Genomic DNA, 14,871 nt, shown 5'->3' with positions numbered 1-14,871 from the left:
CAAGACCTAGACACATCTGAATACTAAAAATCTGGTTGATTCCAGCCCTCACCGTTTTCTTACCCACAATGCCCTGCAAACCTCCAACTGTGCTGGAAATCACACATTTTTCCCACATTTTTGTGATGGAACCTTCCGGAATTTGCAGGAATCCTCAAAATTCCTACCACTCAGCATTGTCTCATCTATACTGATAAAAATCCTGCTGCACTTGTCAGCCTAAAAATGTTTTATTTCAAACTGCCCTTTTGGACCCGCTTTGGATCCCCCTCAATTTCAACATGTTTTTGGCTCTTCACTTTCACAAGCACTTGGCCCACCTACACAAGTGAGGTATCATTTTTACCAGGAGACTGAGAGGAACGTTGGGTGGTAGGAAATTGGTCCCGGTGCGGTGATCCCACACAGAAATGTTGGAAAAATGTTATTTTTTTTTAGCTACATTTGAGGTTTGCTGAGGTTTCTGGATAAGAAAACATTGGGGGATCCACGCAAGTCACACCTCCCTGGACTCCCTCAGGTGTCTAGTTTTCAGAAATGTCTGGCTTTGGTAGGTTTCCCTAGATTGCTGCTGTGCCCAGGACCAAAAACGCAGGTCTTCCCCCCGCAAAAACAGGTAGTTTTGTATTTGATAATTTTGATGTGTCCAGATAGTGTTTTGGGGCCTTTCCATTCGCGGGTACTAGGCCTACCCGCACAAGTGAGGTACCATTTTTATCGTGAGACTTGAGGGAGCGCTGGGGGGAAGGAATTTGTGGCTCTTCTCAGATTCCAGAACTTTCTTGTCACCAAAATGTGAGGGAAAAGTGTTTCTTTGGCCAAATTTTGAGGTTTGCAAGGGATTCTGGGTAACAGAACCTGGTGAGAGCCCCACAAGTCACCAATCTTGGATTCCCCTACGTGTCTAGTTTTAAAAAAATGAGTAGGTTTGGTAGGTTTCCCTAGGTGAGGGCTGAGCTAGAGGCCAAAATCTACAGCTAGGCACTTTGCAAAAAACAAATCAGATTTCAATGTAAAAATGTGATGTGTCCATTTTGCGTTTCCTGTCGCGAACATTAGGCCTACCCATGCAAGTGAGGTACCATTTTAATCGGGAGACCTGGAGGAACACAGAATAGCAAAACTAATGTTATTGCCCCTTGTCTTTCTCTATATTTTTTCCTTCCAAATGTAAGACAGTGTGTAAAAAAAGACGTCTATTTGTGAAATGCCCTGTAATACACATGCTAGTATGGGCACCCCCGAGTTCAGAGATGTGCAAATAACCACTGCTTCTCAACACCTTATCTTGTGCCCATTTTGGAAATACAAAGTTATTTTTGCTACCTATTTTTCACTCTTTATATTTCAGCAAATGAATTGCAGTATGCTCGGTATACAATGAAAACCCATTGCAAGGTGCAGCTCATTTATTGGCTCTGGGTACCTAGGGATCTTGATGAACCTACAAGCCCTATATATCCCCGCAACCAGAAGAGTCCAGCAGACGTAACGGTGTATAGCTTTAAAAAATCTGACATCGCAGGGAAAGGTTACAGAGTAAAACTTGGAGAAAAATGGCTGTCTTTTTCACCTCAATTTCAATATTTGTTTATTTCAGCTGTTATTTTCTGTAGGAAACCCTTGTAGGATCTACACAAATTACCCCTTGCTGAATTCAGAATGTTGTATACTTTTCAGAAGTGTTTAGCAATGTCCAACATTGGTTTCACACCCATTTCTGTCACTAACTGGAAGGAGGCTGAAAGCACAATTTTTTTTTTTAAATGGGGTATATACCAGTAAAATGCCAAACTTGTGTTGAAAAAGGGGGTTTCTGACTGCTCCTGAAAGCTGGGAAGCTGGTGATTTTAACACCCCAAACCCTTTGTTGATGGCTAATTTCTTGGTCTCCTCCAGGGGAACCGACAAAGTCTGGGTACCTCTAGAATCCCTAGGATGTTGGAAAAAAGGACGCAAATTTGGCATAGGTAGCTTATGTGACCAAAAAGTTATGAGGCCTATGCGCAAACTGCCCCTAACAGCCAAAAAAAGGCTTGGCACCTGAGGGGGAAAAGGCCTAGCAGCGAAGGGGTTAAAAATGAAGAAAGGACATTAAAAGTTAGTCGGAGTATGGCGGCCATCTTTGAGTGAAGATCTGTATTTTATAAGGGCTTAAAAGGACAAGAGCATTCAGTTAGAGTTTGGCAGCCATCTTTGAGTGTAGAACTATATTTCAAATAAGGCCTCTGTTGTGAGGGATCTGTGTCACAAAATAAAATGAACAAACCATAGTCTCCGTAATAAGCTACCAGATAATTGAAAGCAAAGCTAATTTTATGTTATAGCCACATTGGGTAATCAGTAAATACAATGGTCGATTATTCTCATGAAGCAAATGTTATACTGCTATATTAGGGCACAACAACATGGTCACACTCTGGAAAGAGTAGAGGGGGATGTTTTACCATCAAGAAATAATGTCATATCTGTTGTGACAGACATGAAATCAAGGGGTAGTAACCCCTAGTCCCTATTACATATTATGTCCAGAATTTGGATATCATCATTTAGCCTATTAATATAGGTCCGTAATCTGAAGATCTACTGCTGTTCCTCTTTAAACAGCTCATATGCTAGGGTGCGGGAATCTTTCATGGTTTCTAAAATCACGCATTTAAATTAGCCTGCGGAGTGTCTTTAATCTATAAAGTGGGTGCTGAGTCTCGCGGTAGTGCGGCGGCATCTGATTGTACTGTGATGTTCATTAATATGTGTCTTGATCATTCTAGTGGTCATTTTTACGTAAAGGAGATTGCATGGACACTTGATAAAGTAAACACTGTTCTTAGTGCGGCAATTTGTGTGTTTATTGCGATGCCAGTTCTCTGATTCTGTGAAATCGACTGATTTTGTGTTCATTGATAAGGGGCAGACATTGCAATGGCTGCAGGGGTTGTGGCCTCACACTGGAGTTAGAGACCTGCCAACCATTGCAGTAGTGTTATTGTCAGATACTATTCTTGTAGGTCGAGTATGGAATAAATCCTTGATGTTCTTGGTCATTTTGATAAAGGCCGCCCAAAGGTCTCTCCCGCGCTAGTCAGAACAGACCACTGTTTGTTTATTGATTAAAGAGGGGCGTAAACGTGATAACGCACGTTAATCTAGTTTGTTCAGATTTGGGAAGAGTCTTCAACAATATTTCTCCCTGGGTATTCTGTGCTCTTTTTCTAGCTGGATTGACCATACACAGTGGGTAGTGTCGATTATAAGTTTCTGACTCAAAGTATCTGCATGGATATTGAAATCTATCTTCTCACTACGATTTCGTCTGAGCCTTATAAACTACCCATAGGGTAGATTTATCCGAAGAGCTCGAGGATGATGGCTCTTAAAAAGAAGTAAACTGTTTCTGTCTGTGGTCTTCTGACAGACAGATGACTACAGAGTTCTCTCGGTGATCCAGAGGTCCAACAAAGAAACCTCTCTATTAGACACCGTGGGCGTGAAAGGGTAGATGTTGGTCCAGACTGTTGACTCAGTCAAAAAATTCAGAGACTTTCTCCGCATTACCCCTCCAGATTATCAGAATGTCATCAATGTATCTATGCCACAACTTGATGTGGGTGGTGAACGGATTGTCAGAGTCCAAGATATGGCATTTCTCAAAATTGTACTTGTATAAATAGGCCAGAATAGAGGCAAAGGAACTGCCCATCGATGTCCCTCATATTTGATGATATAATATATACTCAAATTGGAAGAAGTTCTCCTTCAAAGCGGGGTCTGCCACAAAATGTGTGGGGGTGTTGTAGTTCCAAGTGTCTAGGAGAAGTATATCTTCCACCACAGACAGCGCAGCATCTTGAGGTATGCTGGTGTACAAGGCTTGAACATCTAGACAAATCAACATATCAGTGGAACTGTGAGAGTTGACCTGATCCAAAAGGACTAGCATGTTCTTGGTGTGTTTTAGAAAGGTTGAAGTATGTTGCACAATAGGTTGTAAAAAGTGATCGTGAAACTTAGACAGAGGTTCCAAAATTGATCCAATCCCTGACACTATAGGATGGCACGGTGGAGGTACCTTTCCTTTATGGAGCTTGGGTAGATAGTAGTAGCAGGGTGCCCCAGGTTCCTTACTATTCAGTAATTCGGCCTTTTGGTGTGTGTGAAATTCACCCTGCTGTCTCTGCTTCTTTTTTCATCATCCAGATTACCCCTTGGAGACATTGGGTGGGGTCCTCTTGGATCGGTTCGTAGTAGGATGTTTTGCTCATGACGCCCAGACATTTCTGCCTGTATACCGCAGTATCCTGAACCACTATGTCTCCCCCTTTGTCTGCTAGTTTGATGGTGATGGCCCTGTCACCTGGCAATTAAGCTATTGCCTTCCTCTCTGCATTAGACAAATTCTGGAATGGATGGCTCTGGTGGAGGTTTCGAATGTCATTCCTAACCGGCTTCTCAAAAGTGAGGACCTCAATAGATACCAAAATTGATGCTGGTGTAAAAGTCGAGGGGGTTCCTCAGTCCTGCATCCCCAGTCCTGGATAGGGTTGGTTGAGACTTATAGAAATAGTGTAACCGGATCTTCCTAAATAGAGTCTGAAAAAGTCTTCTTTAGGTGTAGGGGCAAAACCCAATCCTGTGTTCAGCACCCCCTGCGCAATAGGGGTCAGGGGCATCTTAGAGAGGTTAACAACTAGATCTTCTTTTGTGGAGCTCTGACGCAGCTCCTTGTTACCATCTGTGGTTCCTCTGGTTGCCATTGTACAAGTTTGACTCACCCTCTGTTTCTGCCTCTTCCTTTGCCCCGACCTCTTCTTAAAAATCGATTGTAAGGCATTGGGGACGGGGTTGATATTAGGGATTGGGAGATGGTTGCCAAATTGGAGGTTGAGGATATATAAACTAAGCCATTGTGTTGATTAGGGTTTTTTTCTCCACTCCTCATCACTGCCATCTAAGCTGAGCTATAATTGTAGCCTTGTCGTTTTCGAGGTGGGCCCTTGGATTCGTCAGAGGACTCTGGTACCATCTCTTGTTGATAATCTTCTTTATCTTCTTTAGTACAGTGAAACACCTTCTCCCTACTAAATTTCTTGAGGTCCTTCTGTAACTTCTTGATCTTCTGACACGTCAGGTATTCCTTGGCCTTATTCAATTCTGAGTTGATCTCAGCCAGACTTATCTTGAACTGGGTAGTCATAGTGTAGCCTTGATGTTGGTTTCGGCTAGGGAAATCTGGACAGTGATTACATCGTCCAGTCTCTTGGAAGTGTTGATGATCAGGGCCAGCCAATCGCTCGTGCACTTACAAGCTATCTGTGCCTAAACCTTTCTAAATTGCAAATCCTGAAGGAAAATATGGGGCACATTAGTCACAAGGAGCCCATTAGGTGCTATGTTGGTTTGTAACTATTCTGTCATAATGGTGCCTTGTAAAATGGTCTTGATCAGTTCTTTCTTCAAGGACAATAGTTTATTCCAGTCTTCCTTAAAGCCTCCTGGGGGCTCACTACTATCTTCCCCAAGAATGGAAGGAGTTTGATGTATGGCTTGGATGACATCATCATCATAGTTCAGTACCATAAGGTCTGACATCTTGAAATGATCGTTTGGTAATGGCTGAAATTTGAGCCCCAAACAAAAATCTCACAGCTTAGCCGCTGTTCTCAAACAACACCAAAACAAAGAAGGGGTAAAAGAAAAACAGTGAGAGTTATACAGTCCAGTGCATCGGTCTCCCTACACGAACCTATACCTAAACTGAGATGCAGTGAACCAAGAGAGAAAGATTGTCCTCTACTTATTGGGGTAGGGGTTGTTTTAGTCCCCGCAAGCATTAGCTTATTATGGAGAATCCCCGCCATGTGCAGCGGTGATTGGATTAGCTCCATACAAGCAATGAAGATAGTACATGAAGGTGAAAAGGCTTCAGCGAAAGTCATCGACTGTGCAATGGATATTGATACTTCGGCTTTTCGTCAGCTGGCAGGCGCAGCTGTTTTAAGGAGACAGGGCTGGCTTCGCGCAACATCTTTTAGACCAGAAGTACAGAGCAAAATTCTTGACTTGCCTTTCGACGGGGAAGGTCTTTTCGGAAAACATGTTGATGAGGCTCTGCAAGCTATTAAGACAGATACGGACATGGCAAAGTCCCTTGGAACCCTGCAGCTCAGAAGGCAGCCCTTTTGGGGTGCCAGAGGAAGGAGAGATCAATCCTACAGAGGGGGGGTTCCAGCAGTATAAATATCCTTCTGCTGTCTCAAATATTCAATCCTTTCGAGCCCAATATCAGCAGAGGCAACATCCACAGGCAGCATATGCTAGAACCACGCATAGAACAAGAGCAGGACGACAAACCAGAGGGTCGCAAGCAATGACTTCTCCCAAACTCCGACTACTTATCCTCTTCAAGTCTCATAATAGGAGGAAGGATTTCCCAATATCTGCACAATTGGCAGATTATCACCTCTGACCGTTGGGTGTTAAACGTTATTCAATTTGGCCATGCACTGGAGTTTATGCAAATTTCACCACTAAGACCCCCTCCTCCACGCTCACTGAAGAACATAAAGCTCCTCAGAAAGAAAGTCTGGTCGATGCTCAAGAAAGGAGCTAAAGAGAGGGTCCCGGCTCAGGCAGAAAAAAGGGGTTTTATTCTTGTTTCTTTATTGCCCAGAAGAAGTGGAAAAATTGGCGTCCAATCCTGGATCTCAGAGACCTGAATACTTCCCTTAAAAGGCAGTCATTCCGTATAATTATGTTGCAGGATATCCTTTCCCTTCTCAATCCAGGAGATTATGTGTCAACCTTAGATCTTCAGGATGCATACTTCCATATTCCTATACATCAGTCTCACAGAAAATTCCTCAGATTCATAGTAGCCGAAGAGCATTTCCAGTTCAGGGTACTTCCTATCGACCTCAGATCGGCCCCCAGAATTTTCACCAAGTGCCTGGCTCCAGTAGCGGCTTTCCTCAGAAGGCACAAATTTCAAGTCTTTCCATATCTGGATGACTGGCTCATCAAGGCAAGGTCCAGTTCACAGACTCAGAAAGCGACAGAAGCTTGCATAGATCTATTTTCCAAGCTAGGCCTAATTATCCATCACAGCAAATCAGCTTTCCAACCCCTGAAAATAAGGACTTTCCTAGGTGCAGTTCTAGACACATCCATTTCCAATGCTACTAAGGAAAGACAGAAGAAACAAATTTCTTTAGCCAGTCTTGTTAAAAAAAGGTCTGTTTCAGTTCGCCTCTCCAAGTCCCGATTGGGAATGATGTCTTCCTGCACCCCAAGGGATCTTTAGACGACGTAATCAAGGTTACAAAACCAATGAAATCACATCTGTCTTGGTGGATCCAAGCATCCCACCTATCAGTAGGTCTTTCTTTTCTTCCACCTCTGGCCTAATGGGTGATCACAACGGATGCATCCCTGGAAGGTTGGGGAGCCTTCCTTCAGGATTTATCAGTCAAAGGCAGATGGGACTCTCATCAAAAAATTTATCATAACAATTATCTCAAACTGAAAGCAGTTCACTTAGCGCTTCGAGCCTTTCTGCCAAAGATAAATAATTTGTCAAGTACAGACAACGCTACAACGATGGACTATCAGAACAAGCAGGGGGGAACCAGATCCCTGCTTTTATCTTGAGAATCTCAACGTATCTGGAACTGGACCATCCTACATGGCATGCATCTTCGAGCAGAGCACATTTCAGGTACTCTGAACGTCACTGCGGATTCTCTCAGCAGACAGAAATCATCCAATCACAAATGGGAGCTAAATCAAAATGTGCTGGATCGAATCTTCTCTCAGTGGGGCAAACCAATCCTCAATCTTTGCCACTACCCTGAATGCAAAATGCCTGTATTATGCAAGTCGGGATCCCCATCCGGGTTCTTTGGAGAATGCATTTTCAAGAGCATGGTCAGGAATTTATGCTTACGCTTTTCCTCTCGTTCCCCTCATTCCAAGAGTCCAAGCCACGATTAAGAACGAGAACCGCCGGATACTTCTGGTAGCCCCAGCATGGCCTCTGCACCATTGGTTTATGGAGTTACTTCTCCTGTCAGAGAGGTGCGGCATACCTCTGCCAGTGATACTTCGCCTGTTAACAATGGACGATGATCAGGTTCTCCACCCAGATCCAGCATCACTTCATTTGACTGCTTGGCTTCTGAACACCATGAAATCGAGCATATGAACATTCCTTCCGACTGTAAAGTCATTCTAGCCAGAGCGGCAGCTGATAGCACCATTAAACCATATCGACTTAAATGGAGAAGATCTTGCTTGTGGTGAAAATAAACTTAGGTTCATCCTTTTTCCTCATCGCCAGAGCAAGTGCTACCTTATCTCCTTCTTTTAGCCAGACAAGGTTTGAAAAATTCTTCCATTAGGGTCCACTTAGTTGCTATTTCACATTATAGGCGATCAGTAAATTCACCATCCTTGTGGTCAACAAGAATTATCAAGCAGTTCCTTAAATGGCTTTTTCAATCTTTCCCGCCGGTCAGACTGCCACTGCCATCCTGGCAGCTTAATATAGTTTAGTCTCAATTGATGAAACATCCATTTGAGCCCATTCATAGGGCAGACTTAAAGTTCTTCTCATGGAAGGTTACACTTCTTCTTGCCCTGACCTCAGCTAGAAGAGTTAGCAAAATTCAAGCTTTCACGATCCAAAGCCCTTTCTTGCAGTTTAAAGACAATGTAGTAATTTTGCGAACAAATACAAAATCTATACCTAAGGCTCCTTCTGACTTTCATATCAACCAGCCAGTTCTCCTAAAGTCGTATTTTCTAAATCCGTCAATGCCAATGGAAAGATCCCTGCATTCCTTGGATGTCAAAAGATTTCTTAAGTTCTATCTTGACAGGACAAGAAGTTTTAGAAAAACAAACCAATTATTTGTGTCATTCAGTGCCCCTAGGAAAGGGCAACCGATTTCTTAACAAGGAATTTCTAGATGGATATCTAGTTCTATTGACTTTTGTCACAAAGCTGCAGGAAAGCCCCTGTGCAGAACATCACATGCACACTTCACAAATGCTGTTGCAGCATCCCCTGTGCTCTTTGCTGGTATAGGACATTTGCAGGGCGGCCAACTGGAGGTGTGCGCACACTTTCACAAAGTACTATGGCATGGAAGAATCGTCGCAAGGAGATGTAGCAGTGGGGAGAGCGGTGCTGCGGCATCTGTTCCAGTAACAGTAAGCTGTACTATTCTCCTTTGTTCCCTCCTACCCAGTATAATGATCATCACATTATATGATAATGAAGTCTTCCTTCCTTCACAATACGCTGGTTGTTGTTTAGCACTGAGTAATGATTCTTTGGTTTCCATAATCATTAAAAGTTTTCTGTAATTTATTGAATTGCACATTTCAACTGATATAAAGTGTTCATCATACAGTGTGCTTCACTACTGCTTGCTACTCTGATTCAAGCATGTGAATCTATAAAAGTTCCAATACTGGAGTAAGAAAATTAGGGCCAGATGTAGGAAGATTCCAAATTGCGAGTTGCAATTTACGAGACCCAGCGACTCGCAAATTGCAACTCGCAATTTGGAATGCAGAAAGGTGTCTCAGACACCTTCTGCGAGTCGCTATGGGGTCGCAAAGACCCACCTCATTAATATTAATGAGGTGGGTCGCAATTTGCGACCCCATAGCGATTCAGGGCACTCACTGGGATGGTGGCCTGCTGGAGACAGCAGACCACCATGTCCGTGACTGCTTTTAAATAAAGCAGTCTTTTTTTTTCAAAGTGTAGCCCATTTTCCTTAAAAGAAAACGAGCTGCACTTTGGAAAAAAAAAACGAAACCTTTAGTTTCACTATTTTTCAGGGCAGGTAGTGGTCCCTTGGACCACTGCCTGCTCTGAAAAATATTTTTTTTTTCCAGACGCAAAGGGGAAGGGGTCCCTTGGGGACCCCTTCCCGTTTGCGCCTGGGTTACCATCCACTTGAAGTGGATGGTATTGCGGTCGCAAATGAAAATGCATAGCATTGCGAGTCGCAAATAGGAAGGGAACACCCCTTCCTATTTGCGAGTTGGAAATGCATTTTGCGAGTCGGTTCCGACTCGCAAAATGCATTTCTACGTAGCAAAGTGGCTTTAGCGACTCGCAAACGGCGATTTTTGCCGTTTGCGACTCGCTAAACCCTTGCTACATCTGGCCCTTAGTTACTTACCTGTAACTGTAGTTCTCCCGTATTGGAATCTTACATAGATTCACATGCGACCCTCTCTCCTTCCCTGAGAAGCTCACTGTTACAGGCTATTTTCCCCAACTTCTTCAGCACTAGTGCTGTGAGAAAATCTGAGGCAATGGAGCTTCTCACAGGAGTGTTCTGGGGGAAGGAGTAGCCTGATTGGCTAAAACCTGGTTTGGGTCTTTTTCCTCAAAAAGACAAGGTTAGACTACTAATGTAATGGGCTTTAAGCTGGTATATACTTTAGTTATCATAACCTTGCTATTGTAATGCACCGGGGACTCCCATCTCGACGATGTGGAATGATTCAAGCATGTGACTCTATGAAAGATTCCAATACTGGAGAACTACAGTTACAGGTAAGTAACTAATTTTCTTCTCTCTCTCTCTCTCCCTCTCTCGCTCTCTCTCTCTCGCTTTGTCTCTCCCCTTCTTGCTCCTCTCATTCACTCCCTTTTTCATCTCCTCCCTCCCGGTTCCTTTCTCCCTTTCTCTCCCTCTCTCTGTACACATTCTCTTTCGTTTGACCTCTCTTCAGTCTGTCCCTCTCAAACTCATTTACTTTCATTTTCTTTCAACCTACTATCTCTCTCACTCTCTAGCCCCCTCTTTAAATCTCTTCCCTACCATTTTAAACAACTCTCACACTTTCTTTTTTCACCCCCATATTCCCACAACACTTTTATTATGTCATCAGTTACCTCTCTCTTTCTCATATAATGCTTCTTCAATAAGAATCGTTTTCCTCTACAGCACTTTGTCACAATCTCACCCATTTCCCTCTTTTTCTTTCTTTCTCTCTTTCCTTCTCTCCCTCTTTCTTACTTTTTCTCCTCTTTCTCTTTCTATCACTCTGTCACTATCCCTTTCCCCCATTTCTTACCACATTCCTCTCTCCTCCTTTCTCTCACACTCCTCCTTTTCTCTGCTGGGCACTATTTCAGAATATCTTTGATTTATGTTCTTCCTCCTCTCTCCCTCTCTCCTATCGTTCACTCTTGCCGCTTCCGTTTGCCATATTATTACCAGGGTCCTTCCTTCGCCCTCTGTCTCTCACTTACGCCTCCTGTTCTTCTACATAATTTCCTTCATCTCATTCTCATCCATCAATTTGTTCCTCCTTTGTAATTTGCTTGTTTTATTTTTTCTTCATACATTTATGACTCTCCCTCTTCTCTACTGATCACTCTTTTCTGCATTTGGATGCCCTAAAAATGGAATAGATTTGGCTTATCCTGGTACTGATAAAAGGATAGATCTGGTTTAGCATGGTACTGTTATGGAGGACAAATTTGCGTTAGCATGATATCTTCTGAAAGGATAGATTTCGATTGGGATGGCACTGTTACAGATTTGGGTTAGCATGGTACTGCACTACGAATGGATATGCGTTATCTAAAAGAATAGATTTGAATTAGCATGCTACTGAGAAAAGGATAGATTTAGGTTAGCTTGGTACTTGCGCAAATGATAGGTTTATGTTAGCATGGGGCTGTCAAAAGGATAGATTTGGGTCAGCATGTTACTGATACTAAGGATAGGCCTAAGTTAGCATGATATCTTCGAAAAGGAATAGATTTGAATTGGCATGGTCCCGGTAAATGGATAAAAAGATAGATTTGGTTTAGTATGGTACTGGTACGAAGAATTGGTTTGTGTTAGCATGATAGCTTCTAAAAGCATAGATTTGATTAGCATGGTACTGATAAAAGGATATATTTAGTTTAGCATTGTAATTGTGCAAACGATAGATATAGGTGAACATGGTACTGATAAAAGGATAGATTTGGGGTAGCATGGTACTGGTACGAAGGGCAGATTTATATTAGCATGATATATTCCAAAATAATAGATTTGGATTAGCCTGGTACTGATAAAAGGATAGATTTAGGTTAGCGTGGTACTTTTGTGAATGATAGATTTAAGTTAGCATATTGCTAATAAAATGATATATTTTAATTAGCATGTTAGTAATGCAAAGTATAGATATGGGTTAGCATGGTACAGGTGTAAAGGATAGATCCGGGTTAGGATGGTACAGTACAAAGTACTAATCATCCAAAGAAGGAATCGCAAGCAAGGGTTCTGTTATTGGAGGCAAAACCCTCACATTCTCGAATTTATAAGTGTTAAGCATGAAAACCTCACATTTGTTCTGACCCACTATCAATACACTTGAGCTATGTCCATCACCAATACAATATGTAAATATTTGAATTTTATTTTAAAGTGAAATGAAGGCATAATACATGTTATCAGGACCCTGGCTAATATTGTATATACATAAAGACTATGACATCCTTATTTGTTTATTTATTGTATTTCTCACAACAGTATAGAGAGCAGACAGTTTGTAAATGCTGCCAGCAGATCCAGCCCATCCATCTTTAGATCTTTGCTTAGTACAAGAGCCCTGGATTTAACTTTCCTCGGAAGGAAACAAATAAATAAACAGCTTCACAAATACATCACGCTGGACGATGTGAAATGTGAGTAAATTTGAAAATCCCAAATAAATTCTAATTTCTCCAAGCATTTTTTTACTTACATGTGACATTATTTAAAGCTCTGTTTGATTTTCTTTCCAGATGTGGCTCTAGGCTTGCTAGAAGAACACGAAATACAACATATGGTGTTATTTTCGGCAGAATTAAGGTATTTATATATTGTAAAAATATTCCACCCAGCTACCAGTACTTGCTTCCTTGATCTTTGAAGCAGTTGTTATATAAGCCCATGGCAAATGGAATGCTCAAAACGCAGAAACAATATATTTTATATACTAATTCCTGGCATATGGGCAATGTCAACACAGATATGCATTACTGTAAGTCTCCGCTTACGAGACAACAGTAATGAATAAGTGTTCATCAGGGTTCTGTCCTAATATTTCTTCAGAAACATAAAAGGCCCCAGTTTTCTTATTCCATCCACTTATAAGCAAAGGAAGCACCAATAACTACAATTTGATTCAGTCCACTCTGTCAGATCTGTCACTGGGAGGTGGGCCTTCTTACCTCTAATTTATTTGCCGAGAGAATTTGAAAGGAATTGTATTTTATAGGTTTTATTTGCATCATATTTTCCAAAAAAATTGAAATTGCCTTCGGTCTCGGTTCACATGATGAAGATGGCAATGGATAAGGTAGACCAAAATATGTTTTCCTTCGGGTCTCCTACGCTTGTGAACTTTTTCATTGCAGTTGTCAACGTAGGGTGCCTCAGCAAGTCAGGCACGTGCCAGCTCGGTTAGAACATTGGTAAGTGTTATTGTCATAAAAATAATCTGACTAATGACCTTCATATGACAAAACATATAGTTGAGAGGGAGTGGCCCCCTGTGTGTGTGTTTGTGTTTTCAACAGAGCACGTTTACGAGGGTCAGGGACTTTCTGTCTCTGTAGCTTTGAGTTTTAATGATTGTGGCCATAACTGCAGTTAAATGATTTTGTGTTTTAAGGTTAGACAAAACCAGAAGAAAAAGAAAAAGAATTTCAAGGACAGTGCCATTGATATCTTCAACAAACTGGTGGTCCATGATTTCAATATATTGGAAGATAAAATACGTATTGGTAAATCAAACATTAGACATAACGTAACTAAAAAAGAGAGATTGGCACTACAGAACTTATGCAAGGACGAATCACTGGTCATTAAAGAGGCAGACAAGGGAGGGAATATAGTGGTTATGAATAGAGTTGATTATGTGAAAGAGATCAATCGACAACTGGTGGATGTTACATCATATACCAAACTGAGAAATAATCCCTGATCTCAGATTGTTCGTGATCTGGAGTCATTGCTACATGGGTGGTTGGATGACTGCCTTATATCGGATTTGGAATATAAATACATTTTCAACTTCTATCCTAAGGCACCATGTATGTATATGTTGCCAAAGATACACAAACATGCAACTATGCCCCCAGGGCGACCGATCATTTCAGGTATTGATTCACCCACTGAATCACTCTCTGAATACATTGATAGTTATTTACAGCCATTTGTAATTATTTACCATCATACCTACAAGACACACGCGATGTTCTTATGAAATTAGAGGACGTCACCTGGTCCCCTGAAATGACTTGGGTCACTATGGATGTTAGCTCTTTATACACATGTATTCCCAAATCAAAGGGCTTACAGGCAATTCGACATTTTCTCTCCAATCGATCTGCGTCTCATTTTGAGCACAGAAATATGCTGTTGGCTATGATTGATTTCATACTAGACAGCAACATTTTCATTCATGAGGGAACCTGGTACAAACAGGCGCAAGGAGTGGCCATGGGCTCACGATTCTCACCATCATACGCCAATTTGTATATGGGCCTATTTAAAAAGACACACATTTGGACTAATGGTCCTCCAAATCTAACCGAATATATCTTCTTTTGGGGAAGATATATTGACGACATATTAATGATCTGGACAGGACCTGAATCATCATTATTAGAATTCGTGACCTATATTAACAGCAATGAGTTTAACATCAAAATGACATATGAATACAACAAAGAACGAGTACAATTTTTGGATTTAGATATATTCGTTCAGAACAATCAGGTCTACTCAGGTGTTTACCGCAAATCGACTGCCTGTAATGCAATAATGCATGCTGCAAGCTCACATCCTAAAACCCAAATAAATG

General features: G+C 41.7%; 1 protein-coding gene across 3 annotated transcripts in view; it reads left to right on the top strand.

The window, feature by feature from the left end:
- PPP1R36 (protein phosphatase 1 regulatory subunit 36) overlaps positions 1-14,871 on the top strand; it is a 284,578-nt gene that overhangs the window by 106,124 nt on the left and 163,583 nt on the right. For all 3 annotated transcript variants that reach the window (XM_069207337.1, XM_069207338.1, XM_069207336.1), the window contains 2 exons: positions 12,552-12,706; positions 12,806-12,872. In XM_069207337.1, the coding sequence (XP_069063438.1) occupies positions 12,552-12,706; positions 12,806-12,872 (222 nt within the window). The remainder of the gene's footprint in view (positions 1-12,551; positions 12,707-12,805; positions 12,873-14,871) is intronic.

The sequence above is a fragment of the Pleurodeles waltl genome, chromosome 9 (assembly GCF_031143425.1).
Source record: "Pleurodeles waltl isolate 20211129_DDA chromosome 9, aPleWal1.hap1.20221129, whole genome shotgun sequence".
NCBI lineage: Eukaryota > Metazoa > Chordata > Amphibia > Caudata > Salamandridae > Pleurodeles > Pleurodeles waltl.
The sequence above is the reverse complement of the archived record's forward strand: the minus strand, read 5'-3'. Positions and strand labels throughout refer to the sequence as shown.